This window comes from Molossus molossus, unplaced genomic scaffold (assembly GCF_014108415.1).
Source record: "Molossus molossus isolate mMolMol1 unplaced genomic scaffold, mMolMol1.p scaffold_m16_p_13, whole genome shotgun sequence".
In the NCBI taxonomy this organism is placed as follows: Eukaryota; Metazoa; Chordata; class Mammalia; order Chiroptera; family Molossidae; genus Molossus; species Molossus molossus.
In genome coordinates, this window is record NW_023425348.1 from 33,363,923 (window position 1) to 33,386,620 (window position 22,698).

General features: G+C 35.1%; 1 protein-coding gene across 3 annotated transcripts in view; it reads right to left on the minus strand.

Moving 5' to 3' along the window:
• TMEM135 (transmembrane protein 135) overlaps positions 1-22,698 on the minus strand; it is a 244,568-nt gene that overhangs the window by 193,801 nt on the left and 28,069 nt on the right. For 2 of the 3 annotated variants that reach the window (XM_036258643.1, XM_036258644.1), the window contains exons 2-4: positions 22,379-22,506; positions 20,045-20,137; positions 7,415-7,448 (exon numbers count right to left, since the gene is read on the minus strand). In XM_036258643.1, coding sequence (XP_036114536.1) covers positions 7,415-7,448; positions 20,045-20,137; positions 22,379-22,506 — 255 coding nt within the window. Of the gene's footprint in view, positions 1-7,414; positions 7,449-20,044; positions 20,138-21,342; positions 21,368-22,378; positions 22,507-22,698 lie in introns of those variants that run through there. The other variant, XM_036258645.1, reaches the window with a different exon arrangement.

Genomic DNA, 22,698 nt, shown 5'->3' on the forward strand with positions numbered 1-22,698 from the left:
CTCACAAGCTTGGCTGTAGTCTCTGGGAAAATCTCCCTCTATGTCCACCTTTGTGATCAAGTGAACCACAGCAACTTTAAGAAACCTATTCTTCTTGGACAGCAAATATCTCACCTTCTACAAAGCAAGGATAAGAACTCAACATTGCCTAATATTATAATGAGTATCAGAAACACTCTCCTCAATATAATTGAAAGAAGCAGAGTAAGAACAGAGAGAGAAATATCATCCTTAATTCTGGTTCTTCTAAGAAAGTTTGTAACAAAGGAATCTACTAGTTCAGCTATTCAGCTGAGGACAGATCCACTTACTCCTTTGTTTACCTTCATGTGGGAAAACAAGGTCATTTTGTTGGTTTCAAGGACTTCGGTCTTGGGGCCAATGGAAGGAGAAGAATAGGTATTTTATGTTCACCAACTTAGAAGGATCATTCTCTCTCTTCCTTGCCATTTTCACAAGCATTTGCTCCCAATCTACATTCATTCAAAAATTATTTACTCAGTATATGTCAGTGAACAAGCAGGAGTCATTGCCCTTAAGCAGCATATAGACAGTAAGGGAAGAAAGACAATTTAATAAACAAATAAGAAAACTGCAGTATTTATAAGTACCATGAGAAAGATAAAATTATGAGTTAGAGAGCAGAGAGGGGAGGGGAGGGGAAGAAAGCTGTTTACACAGTGCCCTGAAAGCCACAGTGAGGCATTTGAATTTTATTTGGGGTACAGTGGGAAGGGAAGGATTTTCTGAGTTTGAAGCAGAGGCTAGACATGCTCTAACTTGCATTTCCAATGACTCTGACTCCTGAATGGAAGGCAGATTCTAGGACAACAAGAACAGGAAAAAGCAGACCGGTTAGGTTATAAAGATAGCTCAGACAAGAGATGATAGGGCTCAAACTATGGTTATAACAGTGGAGGTGGCCAGTCACTGTAAGATCCAGAATATATTATAGAATTAGAATAAGATTTCCTAATGGATTGGACTAGGAGCATAGGGAGAAGAAAAGAGCTAATGCTCCTAAGTTTCTATCTAGCCTGAGCAACTGGACGGATGCCTGATATCATCTGCTACACAGGGAAGGAGACTTAGAGGAGCAATTTGAGAGAGGGTGCTCATAACTGTTTTTGAATTTAATATTTTCCATTTATTTCTTTCTATTTTATCTGTCAAATTTCTCCGACTAGTTTACAATCAATTTTGTATTGCTTTTGTAACCACATGTGCCTAGCACAGCCCTGATTTAATAAATGCCTGCTGAATCTAATTAAATTGAAGTAGCTTTATAAGAACACATTTGAATCAACATTTTCAAACCTTATGTTTGAAAAATTAAATACAGATGTTTTAATCAAAGACGGTGCATGTTTAAAATTAAAAAACAAAAGCTAGCAACAAACCTACCAGATCTATGTTTACAACTTTAACATGCATGCATTGTTGAATGCTTGGCGGCATAACCGACACTGCAGAGAGTTTTCAAAAGGCCTTAAATAGAAAGAATTTTAAATGTCATATATTATAATTAAACTAAACATAAATGAACTACACTTGACATCACATTTTAAATAACTACAGGCAGCATATGATTAATTTTGAAAGACTGGCATCTTCAGTCATTGTCACAACCAACATAATAAAAGAAAATCATGTGAATGCAAACTTTTATGTATTCTCTTGTATTTATTTATTTATTTTAATCCTTGCCCAAGGATGTGTTTTCACTGATTTTAGAGAGAGGGAGGAGAGGGGGAGGGAGAGAGAGAGACAGAGTGAGAGAAAGAGAGAGAGAGAGAGTAACATCGATGTGAGAGAGAAATATCAATTGGTTGGAACCTGCAACCTAGGCATATGCCCTTACTGGGAATCGAACCCAAGACATTGGACAATGCTCCAACCAACTAAGCCACACCGGCCAAGGCTATGTGTTCTCTTTTATTTTTATTTTCTTTTTAATCCTCACTGGAGGATATTTTTCCATTCATCTTCAGATAGAGTGGGAGGGGGAGAGAGAGAGAGAAACATCAATGTTAGAGAGACACATCAAGTGGTTGTCTCCTGCACAACCTGGGCCAGGGCCGGGGACCAAACCGCAACTGAGGTACATGCCCTTGACCAGAATCAAACCCATAACTCTTTGATCCGCAGGGCGATGCTCTAACCACTTAGCCCAACTGACCAGGGCTATGTGTTCTTTTTTAAATCACACTGTGGCAAAGTTGAATCCTAGCGGCTGGTGTTCTTGTGGGTAATTGCTTCTGGCAATATTAGCCCCAGGAAAACGTTTCCATCATTTTATAGCCATATCTTGGGCAGAAGCCAGATAAAATATTTAATTCTTTATTTTATACCTTTTCTATATACCTTTTATACATTTTGCCCCTTAACAACTAATTCTCTATCAATTCTGAAAATCTAAAAAACTACAGTAGTTAAAAAACTATACACTTTTCCTTCCAAAATATGCTTACTAACATATAAAAAGAAAACAACATTTCCAGATGAGTATTAATTCAACTGCCTTCACCTTATTTCTGAAACTGTTAATCATTAAGGCTATAAATCACTAGTCTAGTAACTGAGACTTACCAGGGCTTACTGACAGATAATCACGAGTAATAAGAGTAACTATAAGGGAGCCCAAGGGAAGATCTTTTTATAATAACAAAAGCATTAATACAGACATCCCTTATTTATTCATTTATTTTAAATATGTTTTTTATTTAGACAGAGAGGGGAAGGGAGAGTAAAAAAGAAACATCAATGTGAGAGCGAAACATCGATTGGCTACCTCTTGCACACCCCTCACTGGGGATCGAGCCTAAAACCCGAGGTTGTGCTCTGACCAGGAATCGAACCAGGACTTCTCAGTCCATGGGACAATGCTCAATCCACTGAGCCACACCATTTAGGCGATATATCCCTTATTTAAAGTATATAGTTATTTACCTGCTCCCCACAACACTAACACAAACACAACTAGCAAAATTTACATTCACATACATAGTTACATAGTACAAACACTGTACTGTTTTCTGTTTTGAGACAACCATCAATACTGAAAAAAACAGAGATGTGATTCACTCCCATGGGTTTACATATTTCTCTCCCCTGATAAAGTTTAAGGTCCTCGGAAGCAGAGACTATTATTTTAGTAACTCCTGTCTCACCTACAGTGTCTAACACACTAGATTCTTAATAAATGTTTCTTATCCTTTTTGTGTAATTGCTCCTAAACCTTAGCCCAACTTGGCGATCCTTGGAAAGGCAAGAATTTTGTCCTGTGGTCATCAATGACACATATCTAAGATGGAGCTTCCTACCAATCCTCTTTTTTCTTCAAAGGTCAAGTCCCATGTAATTCATAAAACATTCTCTGATTACCTGAGCCAAAAGCTAGCTCTCTTTTCTAAAGTTCTAACAAATGTACTGTCTAACCACATATTTGACATGGATACATTGTCTTGGACTATTAATTACTTACTCATTTTAAATCCTTATCTAGATATACACAGTCTCTCAACTAAATTAATTTTAAGGACAAAACAACAGCTTATACTTGTGCCCAACACCTATCTAAGTGCTTGCATTCAAAAAATAAATGTTCACTGATAAAGACAAAGATGATAAAGATCATATGGAGCCAGTTCTGTGTATTCTTCTACCACATATTCATTCAAAGGCATAGCAGTATAATTGAAGAATAAATAACTGTCATAAACAAAACTAACAAAATTATATTATTACTAACCAAATAGTTATTATTTCACTGTCTCCCAAGATTCTGAGTAGGGCTGTGTACATGTGTGTATATATAAAACCAACTCGTAATGAAGATATCATCAAGAAGTAGAAAAGGTAGGAATACACTCTCCAAAAATGATTATCATGAGCAATGCAGATGATGTGTTATAGAGTTGTACACTTGAAATTTGTATGGTTGTATTAACCAATGTCACCTCAATAAATTCAATAAAAATAAAACAATAAAAATGTTTTAAAATTAAAAAAACTATATGGCAGGGTAACAAAAATGTCATAAAACAATATGCCCTCATTTTTTTAAATGGGTATCTAATGTGTACTGTGAATGTACATCTTTGTCTGTGTATTTATATAGATACAATGGAAGAAAAGGAAGAGAATAAAAAATAAACACTAAAATGTTAGTAATTACTACATTGTAAAATTACAGACTTTTACTTTCTTCTGTACTTTCCGAATAGAAACACACACCTAAATAGAATAAATATTTTTTAAATAAAACCTCCCAATATTTAGAAATTTTGTTGTTGATATTACAAGCCAACAATTTCAACTTAGTCTAATAAGCAATATAACAAAGTTATAAAACAAAGTTAATTATCAAAGCTAAATTCAGTATCTCTGAAAATACTTAAATTCTTACATATTCTGAATCCATAATCCTGTTACTATAGTAGCAGTTAAATAGTAACAGGATAAATAAAAGGCTCTATTTAGATAAAGGGAAGATGAAGCTTATTAGATTATCATCAGTATCCAGAATATATCATGTACAAATTCACTTTCCTTGTGAATAGTCAAAATCCATGTGTAAAGCCTTTGGTCTAATTAACTTTTTTTTTTTTTTTTTTTTTATCCTCACCCGAGGATATTTTTCCATTTTTCGTACAGATAGAGTGGGAGGGAGAGAAAGAGAGAAACATCGATGTGAAGGGACACATCGAGTGGCTGCCACCCGCACGACCAACCAGGGCCGGGGACAAACTGCAACCGAAGTACGTGCCCTTAGCGGGAACCGAACCCGGGTCTCTCCCGACTGCAGGCCGACGCTCTAACTGCTGAGCCAAACTGGCCAGGGCTAATTAAATTTTTGAATTACAGACCCTTTATAACTGACAAAGAATAAAAAGACCAATTCATATTTTACATTTTCTGAAAAACTTTTCTAATACTGATTTTTATTAATCTGAATAGAGTACAAATCTACTTAACAGATAAATGCCCCTCCCCCAAAAAAGTTTTCTTTTTAGAAAGAACTAGATATTCAAAGGTTTATTCTAGACTGAAACACTATCAAAATAAGATGGTACAGCCACTCAGGAAAAGTTTAAAAGTTTTTTTAAAAAACAAACAGCAACTACCCTTCGACCTGGCAATCACACACCTGGGCAATTATCTTAGAAAAAATGAACACTCACGTTCACACAAAAAGCTGCACATGAATATTTACAGTAGCTTTATTAGTAACAGCCAAAAGCCAAAAATGAGCCAGATGTCCAATGGGTGAATGGTTAAACAAATGAATCTATCCATACCATGGAACACTAGTCAGCAATAAAGAGGGATGAACTAGCTCTGCACAATGGCAGTATCACAGCCAATGAGGTTTATCCAAGGTACAATTATTGCTAATTGGTTCGGTCCCTGGCCCTGGTTGGGATCCTGTGGGAGACAAGCAATTGATGTGTCTCTCTCACATTGATGTTTCTCTCTCGCAGCCCCGCCCCACCTGCTCCCACTCTGTCTGAAAACATCTATGCTTCTCTCGTGCACCCTCCCCGCCCCCACTCTGTCTGAAAATGAATGGGAAAACATCCTCTGGTGAGGGTTTAAAAAAAAAAATTTTTTTTTAATTAAAAAAAGAGGAACAAAACTAATGACATGTACAACAACTTAAATGAATCTCCAGAAAATCATGCTGAGTGAAACAGTATAATCACAAATAATAAACACTATATGATTCTATTTATATACCATTCATGAAATGACTACAAAAATTACAGAATTGTAGGAATAAAAAGTAGGTCAGAGGTTGCCAGAGGTTAACGTGGGAGGAGGGCTGGTATGAGTAAGAGGAAAGTGGATGTAATTACAAAAGAGCAGCATGAGAGATCCTTGTGGTGAAAAAAATGTCCTCTATCTTGACTACAGTAATATCTATGTAAATATCCTAATTTTGTAAGATATTACTACTGAAGGAAACTGGGTAGAGGTTACATAAGATCTCTCTATTATTTCTTACAACTGTATATGAATCTATGATTACTTCAAAATAAAAAGTTTAATTTAAAAAAATACAATATTTAAGGGCACTCTCCAACATTGATTATATCAAAGTCAAAGATCTTTACTTCAGAAATTTACAATCTAAACCAGGCAACAAAAAAACATTTTGTGAAAGTTTCCTTAGACTTTAAAGACAGTGTATAAATATATACAGTATTTTGGTACTGAAATATTACCATGTGGTAGTATAGAAAAGCATGTGCATAGCTAAACGAAAAAAATATTTTAAAACTCAGATCCATTTTAGTATGCAAGCATAACATTTTTAAGATTCTTTTCATAAGAAAGGAAAGCCCCACCCAGTATTATTTGGTGCTATTAATATGGTTCCCACAGCATCTTATTATTCATCTTTCTGTCCTTTTCAAACAATTATTTCCATTGTGACTTCTCCATTGGGATAGCCAACACTATAAATATAAGGACTATGTTGCCTAATTAGCTAGCATCTGAACACAGGAACTGACACATGGTAAATTCTGAGCAATAATTACATAGTTTATAAGTGAAATGAGTATGTAAATACAATTCTGAATTATATTCCCTTGTAACAGAATTCAAAAACTTATCATTAGGTAAATAATTATTTTCTAGCTAATTTTTTCAATGTTGCCTTTTAATTCTAAACAATTTTAAAGGTTTAATATAAACATGTATTTAAATCTGAAGTCAGCAATGAAAATTATGTAATTTATTATAAATATATATTTTCATAAAAAATATCAGAAGACAGTTAACATTAATTTCATTTCTGTAAAATTAGAAATTTAGAAGCCTAATTATTTTATTACACGTGCTCAGTGTTCGAATGCTGTTCTGATGTCCAAGAAAAATGTACTTCATAAGAGCTTATCCTTACATCATTTTTCCCATGAGAAATGGCAACAGAAACATAATATGAAATTCAATTAAAGATGTACAGATACATAGATATAGATCTTATCTAGATATAAATGAAGATCTACACTTTATTTTTTATGTTCTGCCTATAATTTATTTTTTAATTTATTGTTGAAAGTCTTACAAACGCCCCCCTTACTTTTCCCCATTGACCCCCTTCTCCCCCACTCCAGCCTCCCCCAGATCTACCCTTTAAAAAAAAACGTCATAAAGGGCACAGGACTGTGAAACACTTTCCTCCTGAAATAAGTGAAATGCAGTCATATGTAACAGGAATAAACCAGATGGAATCAAGGCTCTTTTAAACATTTATGTCTATCCTTTAAAACAGAGACAGAAAAGATTCTCAAATTTTAGCAGCTTTCCTTTCTTTTTTCTTTTTTAAAGGAACTTGATTTTTTTTAAATAAAGATTTAAAAACACATGGAAAACCTTCAAAACCAAAAGAAAAAAAATTACTTACCAAGTTGGCCATATAAATTGTGAGCAGCCCTCTCCTGAAAATAATTTTAAAAGAGATAGAGTGAGATTAAGCATTAATCTGACTTAATAATCACTTTATCATTTTTGAAAAATATATCAAAATAATTATCAGTAGTTGAGAAAAAGGGGTAGAATATGCTGAGCTAGGTTTTCAATACCCCAATAGCTGGATCTAAATAGATTCTACAAGTCATTCTGTTTAGTGTTCATTAATTTAAGTTCCTTAATATTTTAATTGCCTAGTAACTGTTAACCAGACCTATTGTGGGATCATTGCACAGTATATAACAATATCAAATCATTATGTTGTACACTTGAAACTAATATAATGCTATAGGTTAATTATATCTCAATTTAGAAAAAATAATTATTGCCTTATTATTATTCATTAATTTGCTATTAGCTTATATCAGTGATTTTCAACTGGTGTGTTGCAAGAATTTTTTAAACATGCAATACCTGACTATTTAGTCAGGGGCACTGACCTCTTTTCCCTTAGATTGTCAAATAAAATATGACAACAGCCAACACAACAATAGTTGTCTGATGTGAATGAATCAAAATTTCACTTTTTTTTTTGTCAGATCAGCAAAAATATTTTTTGGTGTGCCACAGAATTTTAGTAGTTAGTTTATGTGTGCCATGAGATAAAAAAAAGGTTGAAATCGCTCATCTATATTATGCTAGAGAATTCTACATTTAAGAAAGAATCCTAATGAATTCATCTTGCCAAAAAAATCAAAACCAAAACAATTCTAACTAAATGCAAATTTATTCAAAAAAATCAGGTCTTCTATTTGTTGCACACACAATACAACTGTTCATTAGAGGTGATTACAAATCTTATTAAGTCACCTTGGTTTTACCTTCACTGTTAAGTGAGAAGTCAGGCACTAAGTAAACTTTCTAAAGCCAAAGGACAAACAAAAGTTCTATAAACACTCACTCTACAGAAAAATTGCATATTTATCAAGTTTATTTAATGATAATTCAACTAGAAATTCAAAAATAGGGCCAATTTTATGCCTATAACCACTTTATTTAACTTATCCTGCATATGAGACCAATTCTCTGGGGAAGAAGTGTTTAATGTTTTAAGAGTTTAAGGACAGAGTTCAAATAACAAACTGAAAATTATGAAAACTTACTTGAATTTCTATTATAAACATTTTAGTATTCAAAGAAAAAAGCACTTTGTATATAAAACAAGTACCAATTTTTCCAGGCCTTGATATTAACATTGTCAACAAAAACTTCTTGATGTCAGATCCAGTCACACACAGTCATGATTGTTCATTATTTAAAATGGTTTAATAGTTTTTAATATTACTAAAGCCACATAGAGGTAGTATGACTTAACTGAACAATGCTGAAGTAAAGTTAGGAAATCAGGGTTCCAGTTAACTTTAATTCTCTGGTACTCTATGTCATTACAATAGGGAAAAGACAAGTTTTCTACCTTATATTTTTAAACATAAAAACTAATTACAGGGAAAAAACTTCCATTTATCACCAATATATAAACATCATATTGGACCTACTCTGGTTGAAAGGGGAAGGCAGCCTAGGTAAACCCACTGAGTGGCACCTCCCTTCCCCCATCACCTCCCTAATCCCCATGATGTCCCTCTTCAGCAGGCCCTGATGCACCGCAGCAGAACAACAGAATTCTATTGCTCCTCTAAATAAAATTTAAAAATCACTGATAAGATGATCTGTAAGGTCCCTTTTATTTCTTCTTTTCTATAATTTATACATAAATTGAAATTGTTTCTACTAGTCTTTACCAATCTTCTCAATTCCTACCAAATTCTAAATCAAAGATGTTCTAATAGTACTTATTTTACATAAATTATATAAAGAAAAATTAGAGTAACATCAATATCCAAGAATCACACATACACAGAAAAGTTAAATCCTTCTCAAGTAATTACTAGTCTTTAAAAGCTAATTGCACATAAATAATAAAACAATATTCTTAATTATAAAACCAAATAAAAATATTTCAGTAATTTCAGTGGTAGTGTCCAATAATACATATCATTATAAAGTGAACTAATGCATGATGCTATCTTTATTGATTTTAGAGGGATAGGGAGGTAGAGACAGAAACATCAATGAGAGAGAACACTGACTGGCCGCCTCCTGCATGCCCCTACTGGGGATTGGACCTACAACCTGGGCATGTGCCGACTAGGAATCGAACCGGCGACCGCTTGGTGCATGGGTCAACGCTCAACCACTCACTGAGGCACACCAGCCGGGCAACATGATGCTATCTTTTAAACATATGTACCAGCCCTGGTTGATGTGGTACAATGGTTAGAGTGTCGGCCCTCACACCAAAGGGTTGTGGATTCGACTTCTGACCAAGGGCAACCTGGGTTGCAGGTTTGAGCCCCGGTCCTTGTGAGGGCACTTACAGGAGGCAACCAATCGATGTCTCTGTCTCTGTCTGTCTCTCGCTCTCTCTCTGTCCCCCTCCCTCCTTTCCACTCTCCCTAAAAAAATCAATGGAAAAAATATCCTCAGGTAGAGATTAACAACAACAAAAACTTATGTTCTACTAATCTAATTCTGTCTCTAATACTCAATCCAGATATAGTTTCAATCACTAGCTACCATCTATTTGATAATATAACTTCATCTTTAACTACCGAACATATATTATTTTGTTTACCTTTACATTTTCACAACCTTCAGTAGTACCTGGAATTTAGTACCATGGGCACTAAAAAAATAGTTGTTAAATTACTAAACAAGGTGTTACTAGGAATCCAGCCTTATAAAGAGGAATACATTACAGACATATATTATAGAAATATAATCACAAAAGATATGGTCAATTAATGATAAGCAATGTATTAGCAAGCAAAGACATGATCAAATTATCTTACATTTGCATAAAATTTGACAATTTACAAGACACTTTGAAATCAGATTTTAGCCTCTCAATAGTCCTATAGTATATGATTATCTAACCATTATGCTATACACCTAAAACTAATACAAAATATTACTGAATATAAATTGTAACTGAAAAAACTTTTAAAGCAAAAAATAAATAGTCCTACGAAGTATAATGCAGATACTATTAGCCTCACTTCTCTCTACCAAAAACCAAGAATCGGAGAAGCGGTTCCCCTAAAAATATAAAAGTTGCAAAATGTACTGCTTCTAAAGCAAAAAATCTTTACTACATTGCTTTTAAGTTCTGCAGCTTCACAGACTTTTAATACGGTATCCTAACAAGCTTCTATGGTTTGAGAATGAATGAAGCCTTACTACTGGGAAACAGCAGATAATATAGTGTTTCTAGATTATGTTCTATTCTGGTCTCAAGTTTCAATTTATCGTTCCCAAATAACAAAGAAAATTCTTTCCTTCCCAGCTTTATCTACATTTCAACCCACAGCTAGTACCCTCACGAATGAGGAGACAATATCTGTGGGGGGCATGATATGTTGGATTATACAGCCAGACTCTCCTGGGTAGGTTTCCCTGGTGCAGTGCCTTCAAGCTTCTTTTCAATGTCAATTTGGTAGGGGTAGGACGTCAGAATAGTAATTTGTTTCATCGTGTCTTCAGAGATGTTCAGTATCATAAGAAACTGATAAATTAAGTAAATGCTATTTTATTATTTAACACTTGACTATATCTAGCCTAAGTCTGAAGACAAACAGCTCACTCCCTTAGCAGTGAGTAAATTCTCTCTGGAAACTGAGTTATCTATTAAAATGTTGCACCAACAGTGATGAGGAAGGGGGTGCAGCCAATTAAAACAAAAGGTGGTGCAGGCCTAAAGAGGAAGGGCTGAGGCCAAGAAAGACAATGACTTACAAATTTCACAGGAGATTGTGATGCACAAATACTATTCTACTGAGAATCACTACATTAAAAGCTGGTGAACCTCAATTAGTAAAGCATTTCTTTAAACCACAAATAATCTTCTCTCTTTTTTTTTTTGATAAGAGAAAGAGATGAATCTCTTAAATTTGCATGAAATATTTCAGTGGGTGTGCACAGAGGGGTACTACTTAAAAAAAGTATTAAGAACCACTGCTGTAGGAACTACGTACAATCAGAATAGCATTATTCCTATGGGAAAATATTAAAATAACTAAATTTTTTTAACATCTTAGTAGATTAAAAGGTAGTCTCACATTATGCAGAAATTACAAATATTATGATCTTCTAATGACATATTGAATCTAATTAGATAAGCAATAATGATTTTTTTTTTTCCCGGAAACTCTAGTGTATATATTCCTTTAGCTAACCTTCTCAAACTTTTGAATGACACTGTATGTAACAAATTTCATAACTAAGGTTACTAGGGGATACAGTAGAAATGGTATAAGTTATAAATTATAAATATGTATATATTCTATACACACTTATAAAAATATTTATGTGTTCCACAAATGAGAAATTAGAGATTAAAGAAAAACATAGTGACCCTTGCATATCTAATCTGACATGACAAAGACTTCAAAGACACAAAAACGAAACTTTAAGTTAGCTAACAATATACTGATCGGGGTTAGAAATTAGAACAGTTTTATATAGCATCAGCCTCTGGTGGTGCCTAGAATCCTAACAACAAAAACCATAGTAAAAGTTCATAAACATTAACAGTTTACTAGGAAATGCTATTTAATCATTCTAAGTCTTTCAAAACAAAATAGATTTTCACCTGTCAGGATGTTTTAGAAGAGTATAAAATTACTTTCTTATGGTATAAAAGTGAATAATATAAACTTACAGTCTAGAGCAAGAGTCAATGATCATAATCTATTACATATATATATATATATAGAGAGAGAGAGAGAGAGAGAGAGAGAGATAAAATACATAGTACATTTTTCAGAAGACTGTGAGGTAAATTAATTTCTTCCTGTAAAGATAACATGACATTGAAATTTGAAGATGCCAAGAACGTGTGTGTGTGTGTGTGTGTGTGTGTGTGTGTGTATATATCATAATATGAATAATTCATTCATTTTGGTCATAACTGCTTTAGGAAGTTTGTAACTACAATAGTGAAATTTAACAACTAATCTATGAGTATGCTTAGAATAAATATGCAGTTTTTAATATTTTAATCCATGTCCATTTTTCAAGCACCTTGCAGTTTTAATTTATCTAAACTAATACTAAAAATCAAAGTAAATTCCATAGCAATTCTACAAAACAAAATCCATCAGAACAACTTCTTTCTGAACCACAAACAAAAGCACTTCCTAGAAAAAGAAAGAGAAGACTAGTTCTTAACAGCCTACCTAGAAATAAACTAGATGTTACCAATGCTTCCTGCTGAGTTACTATGATTACAGTTCATTGCGGCACAAATTTTTTAAGCAACCCTGGAAACAACTTCAAAGCTTTTTCAGAACCCCACAGTGATGTGATTAAGGTTTAAGTAAATTGCCCTCTTACAAGGTGTCAGGAAATCACTGGCAAAGAATGCTTAATTCTATAAAGGGAGAGAGAGAGGCTGAAAAACATGGATAGATGGATGGATGGATGGATGTATGGATGGATGGATGGATGGATGGATGGACGGATAAATGGATGAAGCATTTGGACAGAGGGAGAAAAAAAACAGTGAGGAAAATAAAGTTAAACCAATATAGATGAAGATATATTTATGAACATAGATCTTCACCTTATATACATATAAGTATTATATATATATATCATATATATGTGTATGTGTGTATAACCATATTGTATGCTCTTCCTTTATTAAATATTTTTTGAAAATTTGATTGTACAACTGAGTCCAAAATGTATAATCTCAGAGTAAAGATTTCAATATTAAATAAAAGCTTTAGAGATTTAAAAGTTAGGACCATCACTGCTCATTGGAAAATAATGCTAACCTCCATATTCTGTTTCTTCCACTTTCTAATATACCACTAATATTTATTTTTAAAAGGATGAATTGTATACACATTCAATTTACAAATAACTCCTTAAATGTTGTCGTTTCCCAACTTCTAACCTCAGACCTCCTATTCTGGACTTTCAATGCTGTGATCTTCTCCTATAGCTTCAATGACCACTTAAAAGAAAAACACTCCCAATTTTATTTTTATAACAACTATGCTTCTCCTGAATCTAGAGCTACATTTCAAGCTGCCTAATGGCTATCTCCACCAATATATCATTGATTTTTTGTGTGTGAATTAAAGGCATAATTATAAACTCCTTTTCCCTAAAGTAAATATTAATAAATATTTATTAATAATTAATAATAAAGTAATATTAATATGCTTCATTTTAGGCACTAGATGTAATCATTTGAAAATATAAATAACTTAACCTTTATAAATTACTTATAATCTATTAAAGGATATTGATGCTTAATTTATTAAAATATTTAAAATTTGCGGTTAAGTATAAAATACTTTTACAAAACAAAAAAGACTACTTAAAGTTAACTGTTACACAATTCCAGATAAACAAAGATTTGTTTTCCTATGTATTATTTTTGTTTTTGGTTTGTTTTTTTAACCCCCTGAGGACATTTTTCCATTTTTTGTTCAGATAGAGTGGGAGGGAGAGAGAGAGAGAGAGAAACATCAACGTGAAAGCGACACATCGAGTGGCTGCCACTCACACAACCAACCAGGGCCAGGGACAAACTGCAACTGAGGTAAGCGCCCTGAATCAAACCCGTCTCTCTGGACTGCAGGCCAATGCTCGAACCACTGAGCCAAACCGGCCAGGGCAGTTTTGCTGTTTTAAGGTTAACTCCAAAAACATTTTAAAAACCTACTTTATAAAAAAAAAGTCACTAGCTTCTGAACAATATTAAAAACTAAAATTTAAAGTTTTTCATTAGAATCCAAACTAGGATTTGTGGTTGATACATACATACACATATTCAACTCTCAACAAAAAAACAAAAAACTATTTCCAGGCACATATTGCATTACCTAATAAACAACAGAATTAAATCAACACATACCACAAAGAGTTCAACTACATAATAATCACATCAAGGTAAAAATCGATTTATCTTCAGCAACCATGTGAGGGTATACAGAAGCTAGACCTAAAATGTTGATTAGGCTTTTATTTACTTTTATTTTTGTATCTTTATTGATGTTAGAGAGAGAGAGAAAGGGAGAAGAAGAGAGAGATATGAATGAGAGACTTCCGGTCAAGATGGCGGCGTAGGTAAACGCAGTATCGCGTCCTCCCACAACCACACCAAAGTTACAACTAAACTACAGAACAACCATCATTCAAAACCGCCTGAAATCAAGTTGAATGGAAGTCCTACAACTACGGAATTAAAGCAGCAGCCACATCCAGACTGTAGGAGGGGCAGAGGAGCAAGGAGCAGCAGCGGCACCGGTAGCGCGACGGGCTGGTCCCACACCCAAGTGTGGCGGATAAAAATTAGGAGGATACCTCGGCTGCGAAGGTCCTTCCTGAGGACTGAGGGGTCCCCGTCCAACACCAGGTGCCCCGCTCAGGGTTCCAGTGCCAGGAAGAGAATCCCCATAACTTCTGGCTGGAAAAACCAGCGGGAACTGAGGCTCAGGGAGGCTGAAGAGGCTGGAGCCCCAGGCAGCTCCTTAAAGGGCCCGCGCACGGACTTATCGGATTCTCTCCCTCTAAGCTTGGAGGGGAGGCAGCTCGAGGGGCACCAGAGACATACAGGGAAGAACTGAGCTGTTTGGCACTGGAGCGAGGGCTGGAGAGGGGCTTTCTCCGGGACAAATGTGCTGTAAGAGGCCTTTGTTCCTTTGGTGAGCCCTTCCCTGGGGTGGCAGACAGTCGCCATATCTGGGACTCCAGCAACCTGGCTCACACTGGTGGCCCCGCCCTGGTGACTCCCTGAGGCCCCGCCCAGCCCCACCCCACCCCACCCCACCCAACTTTCAAGCCCACCCAACTTTCAAGCCCACCCAAGCTGTTGCCACTTGCTTAACCATAGGATTGGCCTATCTTGGATCCAGCTTCAGGTTTTTCCGAAATTCTTTCAAACAAGCAGCATCTGGTCTCAGCGAGCCCCATACCTCTTGTTAAGTAATACACTGAAACAAACACATGGAGGCAGCCAAAATGAGGAGATAAAGAAACAGGTCCCAAATGATAGAACAGAACAAAACCCCAGGAAAAGAACGAAGCAAAATGGAGATAAGCAACCTAACAGATGCTGAGTTCAAAATACCGCTTATAAGGATGCTCAATGAACTTAGTGAGAACCTCAGTGAACTTAGGGAGGGCCTCAAGAGCATAAAAAAGGACCAGTTAGAAATCATGGATACACAGTTAGAATTGAAGGAGGCATTAACTGAAATAAAGAATAATTTACACAGCTTCAATAATAGAGTAAATCCAAGGAGCAAATCATCGATTTGGAATATAAGGAAGCAAAAAATGCCCAATCAGAACAGCAAAAAAAAAAAGAATCCAAAAAAATGATAGTGTAAGGAGCCTCTGGGACAACTTCAAGCTTGCCAACATTCGCATCTTGGGGGTGCCAGAAGGAGAAGAGCGAGAACAAAAAATCGAAAACCTGTTTGAAACAATAATGGCAGAAAACTTTCCTAACTTGGTGAAGGAACCAGACATACAAGTCCAGGAAGCACAGAGAGTCCCAAACAAGATGAACCCCAAGAGGCACACATCAAGACACATCATCATCAAAATGCAAAAGGTTCAAGACAAAGAGAGAATCTTAAAAGCAGCAAGAGAAAGGCAGCTAGTTACCTACAAGGGAGTTCCCATAAGGCTGTCAGCTGATTTCTCAAAAGACACTTTGCAGACCAGAAGGGAGTGGCAAGAAATATTCACAGTGATGAAAAGCAAGAACCTACAAACAAGATTACTCTATCCTGCACAGCTGTCATTTAGAATCGATGGCCATAGAAAGAGTTTCCCAGACAAGAAAAAGTTAAAGGAGTTCATCACCACCAAACCATTATTATATGAAATGATGAAGGGTCTTTTTGAAGAAAAAGATAAAATATATGAACAAACAAAATGGCAATGAATACATATCTATCGACAATGGAATCTACAAACAAAATGAACAGGTAGAACAGAAACATTCTCATAGATACAGAGAACATTTTGTTGGTTGCCAGTTGGGAGGGGGGTTGGGGGAATGGGTGAAAAAGGTGAAGAGATTAAGAAGTACAAATTCATTGCTAGACTGACAAACCTCAAAGGGAAAGGGGTTGGGGGGGTGGGAAGAAATAAACCAAAGAACTTATATGCATAACCAATGGACACAGACAATAGTGTGGGAAAAGGCAGGAAGAAGGTGAGAGTGGGGAGGAGGGGGTCAATGGGGGAAAAATGTGGAACATCTGTAATGCATTTTACATCCAACAATAAAGATTTAAAAAGAAAGAAAGAAAAAGAAAAAAGAAGTATGAATGAGAGAGAACACTGACTGGCCACCTCCTACATGTGCCCCACTGGAGATCGGGCCTACAACCCAGGCATGTGCCCTGACCGGGAATCGAACCGGTGACCTCTTGGTGCGTGGGTCAACGCTCAACCACTAAGCCACACAGGCTGGGCTTGATTAGGTTTTTAAAACAGCAAAACCACTCTAATTAATATTTCAAACAGGTATATAAACTTTTTGTGGCCCTGGCCGGTTTTGCTCAGCGGTTAGAGCGTTGGCCGGTGAACCAGAGAGTCCCGGGCATGTACTAAGGGCATGTACCTTGGTTGCAGTTTGTCCCGGGCCTCAGCTGGGGTCATGTGGGTGGCAGCCACTCAATGTGTCTCTCTCACATGGATGTTTCTCTCTCTCTCTCTTCCTCCTTCTCTTCCTCCAGCTCTATTTGAAGATAAATGCAAAAAATGTCCTCAGTTGAGGATTAAAAAAAAACTTTTTATGAATACCTAGTGTCTATGAACAAAACACTAGTGCCCTAGCTCACTTAAGGAAAATAAAAACATAAGGCTTTTTTGTTGTTGTTAATCCTCACCTGAGGATATTTTTTCCATTGAGTTTTAAAGAGAGTGGGAGGGAGGGAGTGGAAGAGAGAGTGAAAGAGAGAGAGAGAATGTGAGAGAGACACATTGATGGGGGACGAACCAAATATGCAACCCAGGTAAGTGCCCTTGACCGAAAATCAAACCCAAGACCCTTTGGTGTGTGGGCTGATTCTGTAACCACTGAGCCACACTGAACAGGGCAAAGCAGAAGGCTTTTTAAAATAAGGTTCACTATCAAAAGTAAAAAGAGAATGGGCTATAAACTAGTAACCAAAATCCAAGTTATCACCCACTTCCAAGAAACCTATTCATGCCTTAAGAAGTTGATAGCTTTTTGCCCTGGCCGGTTTGGCTCAGCAGCTACAGTGTCGGCCTGCGGTCCAGAGAGATCCGGGTTCGGGTTCCCACTAAGGGTATGTACCTCGGTAGCAGTTTGTCCCCGGCTCTGGTTGGTCATGTAGGTGTCAGCCACTTGATGTGACCCTTTCACGTCGATGTTTCTCTCTCTCTCTATCTCTTCCTCTCTCTCCCTCCCACTCTCTCTGAACAAAAAATGGAAAAATGTCCTTGGGTGAGGATAAAAAAAAAAAAAAAAAAAAAAAAGAAGTTGATAGCTTTTGCCCTGGCTGGAGTGGCTCAGTTGGTTGGGCACTGTCCCAAGCACCAAAGGGTTATTAGTTTTAGTCCCGATAGGGGGCATGCAGGAGGCAGAGGATCTATGTTTCTCTCTCCCTCTCCCTTCCTTTCTCTCTAAAAATCAATAAAAATAATTTTGTTTTAAAAGAAGTTATAGTTTTTAATATCAATAATACAATTTTGTTTTGATATTACTGCATTTAAACAAATGTTGGTCTTCAAAGAAACAGTTAATTTTTTTAACTAAAATTATAAAAATAAGACCTAGACTAATACATCAACAGAAAATATTAAGTTCAAAAAGAAAATAACCAAAAATACTATCTTATTCAAGTGTTATAAATAAATCACGGCAAACTTGGTGTAAAGCATCATTCAAGTTTTATGTATGAGTAACATATTTTAAAACAGTATTCCCAAAATCAATTTTCACATTTTTTTAATTGATCAGGAAATTTCAACCATCAGAATAACTCTCTTATTACTTATGGGCAAAAAAACAATAAGAATATTTAACACTTAACACTATGTGTCATGCACTGTACTAACCACCTTTATATATATTAACTCATTTAGGCCCTGGCCAGATAGCTCAAATTCTCTAAATAAGTATCTCAGTAAATTATCACTATCCATATTTCAGGTAGGGAATAAGCCACAGAAGTCACATAATAGGTCCTAAGCCAGTAAGTAAAACAGCTCCAGAATCCACACTCGTAACTACTATTCTGTACTGTCCTCTCAGGTAGGGAAACCAACCAATGTTTCTAGCACTACTGACCTGATTATGCTGTGGTAATAATATCCACTCGTCCTTTGATTTTAATAATTTTAATAATACAAAAGAATTATGATATAATCAAACAGAGAAACACAAAAATTTAGATACTATTACATGTACAAGAATGCATTAAAAATAGCTTCAAGTGGCTGAAGTAAATATTTGGTTACCTGATAAGATCTATCTTATTGGCAGATCTTACCAGAGGATCAATGATTACAATAAACATCTTCATAAATTGAAAGATGACCCCATCTTAATACATGATCCCTTGATTAATACATGAGCCCCATCTTGATTCTCTGGGATAAAGATGAAATCAAAGCAACTGTCAGCAATAATTATTCACGAGATGGCAAAAATTATTTTATACAAACGCTTTAACTTAACTGTTTGCCTGACAGAACAATTTACATAACATTTTGTACCATTATACAGAAATCTCGTTATTTCACATGGAACATTTTCAGGTTAAAAAAAAATGAAAATAGCCCTGGCCGGTTTGGCTCAGCGGGTAGAGCATCGGCCTGCGGTCCGGAGAGACCCAGGTTCGGTTCCCGCTAAGGGCATGTACCTCGGTTGCAGTTTGTCCCCGGCCCTGGTTGGTCGTGCGGGTGGCAGCCACTCGATGTGTCCCTTTCACGTCGATGTTTCTCTCTCTCTCTCTTCCTCTCTCTCCCTCCCACTCTATCTGTGCAAAAAATGGAAAAATGTCCTCGGGTGAGGATAAAAAAAAAAAAAAAAATGAAAATACTTTTTTAAGTAAGAAGATGCCTTAAAAATAGTAACTGATTTAACAGAGATCACTCAATGAGTCTGAAGCAAATTACAAATCTAGATGATAATAAAGAAAACTATTGTTACTTTTCTCAAGCGTAATCACGGTATTGTGACTATGGAGAAGATCTTCAATTAGAATGTGTATATGCCATGTTTTAGTTAGGCATACCAAAGAGCTCTCTAATTTTTTTAAACAAAGACTAATGGGTATTATTGCTCTATAATGTCAATCTTGATTTTTTTTTGGCTTAATAAACATAAATGATACCAGTATAAAATTAAATTTTCCAACATATATCTGCAAGACTGAAAAACATGTGGAAATATGTTTCATACCTGGACTACAATAAACAATAAGCAAAAATAATAATATTCTAGTTGTCATGGGGGACAGTAAATCAGTTCAATTACACATGTAGGTATGTAAAAATTTACCTGCTTTTTCTTTCGATCAGAATTGCCACATAAGATGCCGGCAAAGCGGCACCAAAGCCAGGACTCCATGAGTAGAATTTTCCAAGTATCCTCCTGAAATTCAAATTTGGAATGTTTGTATGAAATTCCTAGTTAGTCATTTCAGTTATTACAAACAGAAGTTCCCCTTCTCAGTCCACACTCTATGAAAATGTCCCTCAGCACCTCAAACTCAAAATGTCCAAAACCAAACTCATTATCCCTCTCCCCTATCACTCATGAACGTGTTCTCTCTCCCGTTTTCCTAGGTTAATAGCATCAAAAACTACCATGTTGCGACACTTGAAGACATCCTTGATTTCTCCTTCTCCCTTACCCTATATTAAAAACCATTCCCTTAAGTTTTTCCATATGCAATTAATTTCTCAAATTCATCTCCAACCTACCGCCCCTAGTCTTAAGTAAGTCCCTCACCATCTCTCATTCAGGCTACTACCACGGCAAACTAAGAGGCATCTCTCTCCAATAATTAGTCAGTTATATTCATCCAGACATTCCTGGATCCAACACTGCTCACTATGCAAACCCTCTATGTTCTCTACATGAAATATTCCCTAGCACCATGCACAGCACATAGAAAATACTCAGAAAATATTCACTATTTTTACAATAAGTATTACAATAAGTACTATCATTTTTAACACACAATATTCAACAAATGTATCTCCCTCTTTGCTTCTATCTCCCTTGAGAACTCTTTCTTACAGCACTTACTAAAGTATTTCATAATTTTAGTTACATGTTTATATAATTTTTCATTTTCTAGAATATGTCCCTTAAAAGTTAGGACTCTGCATATTGTCTCACACATTATATAAAGCCATTAGCTTGCTTGGATTTTTACAGAGAAAAAAATGAAGATGTTAGGAAGACTTTTTTTTCCTTTCAAAGACAAATGTTCCTAAGAAAGGGAGAAGCAGCATTTAATTATAAGAAATTTTCTAAATAAAGTTGCTCAATTTCTAAGTGCTACTTTATAGAAAAAAAATTTTTTTAAAAATATACACACAGATAAGAATCAAGAATCAAAGATGAAACTATCTTTTTAACTGAGGTTTAGATTTAAAGAATCAGAAAAAACTACTAAGCATATATAACATGGTTATTTCTGAAACGGACATGAGAAACCTTCTGCATGAGAAAACTCATGTAGTTCTCCTTCCGATGTAAAATTCACAAAGAACTTAAGAAGTTACTGAATATAAAAATTAAAGGAAAATAACTTAATGATTCAGTTACTGGAGAAACACAGATGTTACCTTATTATAAGTAGCTTATGTTTCCACAACTTAACCAAACAGGTTCATAGAACCTAAAGAAATATGGTGCAATAGCAATTTATTATTAATGTAATTTTTAAAAAACTTAATTATCTTATAACTTTATTTTTAGAGTTTTAACAAATATTAGAAACTTTCCAGAGACCACATGATAAAGAGTTTCTTATACAGATTTTCAAGTCAATTTAAAGGCATGACTTCCTCAATAGTATAAACCTTATCAATTATTTTCTGTATAATCTGAACACATAAATATTAATGTTCTATGGGAAATATCTGTAAAAGACACTTGGAAGTATTTTTAATTAGTTAAAATATACTGGCAGAACTTTGAACAACACTAATTGGTAACAGTAATATGAGGGTGATGTAAAGTCAGTATTTTAAACTTGACAGTAAAAAAGCATTAGTTCGGGTTTTCAACAATCAGTGGGAGAAAAAATAAAAAGGAAATATTTAATAAATATTTTAGGTTTATCGCAGAACTAAAAACTGAATTCTAACTACATCTACATTGTATGAAGCATGTCACACAGGTAACATATATAAGACTGAATCAGGACCAAAAGTTTCATCAGTCGGACATACCAGAAGTTAACTTATTAATGTTTTATATATAAACATGAACATTTTATAGTCCTTTTGAAGTTTATTCACTGCATATGGACTTAACCTATGTCATGGACAACCACTTTGAATTCCTGATCTATGAAATTGAAAAGTTAAGAAATCCTCATCAATGACTTGGTTAAACACAGCAGCCCTCAGAAAATGTGTGATAAATTAAAGCACTTTTGCTATATAATCACAGCAATAATTTGAAGTTTATATTACATCTTTAGAGCAAGAGGCCCACAACTCTTAGTTTTACAAGTTTTCCTTGGGATGAATGTCATTTCACAGAGAGAAAAAAATATACAAACAGTGACCTGTACAACATTTATATAAACATCATTTGTTTCCGGCTCAACAAAGGAATTTGTATTAACCTCCAGGAGTGATTATGAGTACCAACCTTAAAATGCAAAAGAAGGCTATATACAAGGCCCCATTAGCAGTCAGAAATGAAGCAGATTGTAGAATCTCAGGGAGTAGTCTATGTAAATAATAGTCTAATTTTCGCTTCCGGAGAATTGCTGCAATCTGAAAAGAGAAACTCTTAGTTTAATCCAACCAACTTTTCACACTTAAATTAGTTCTTACATGTAAGCTACTGAATAACAGCTTATATTTTTTAATTAAAGTAAAAACTCTGAAATTTTACTGTCTCCTCTATAAAAACATAATTTCTGCAACAGAAAAGAAGACATTTTAATTTATTGAAGGTATAATGAT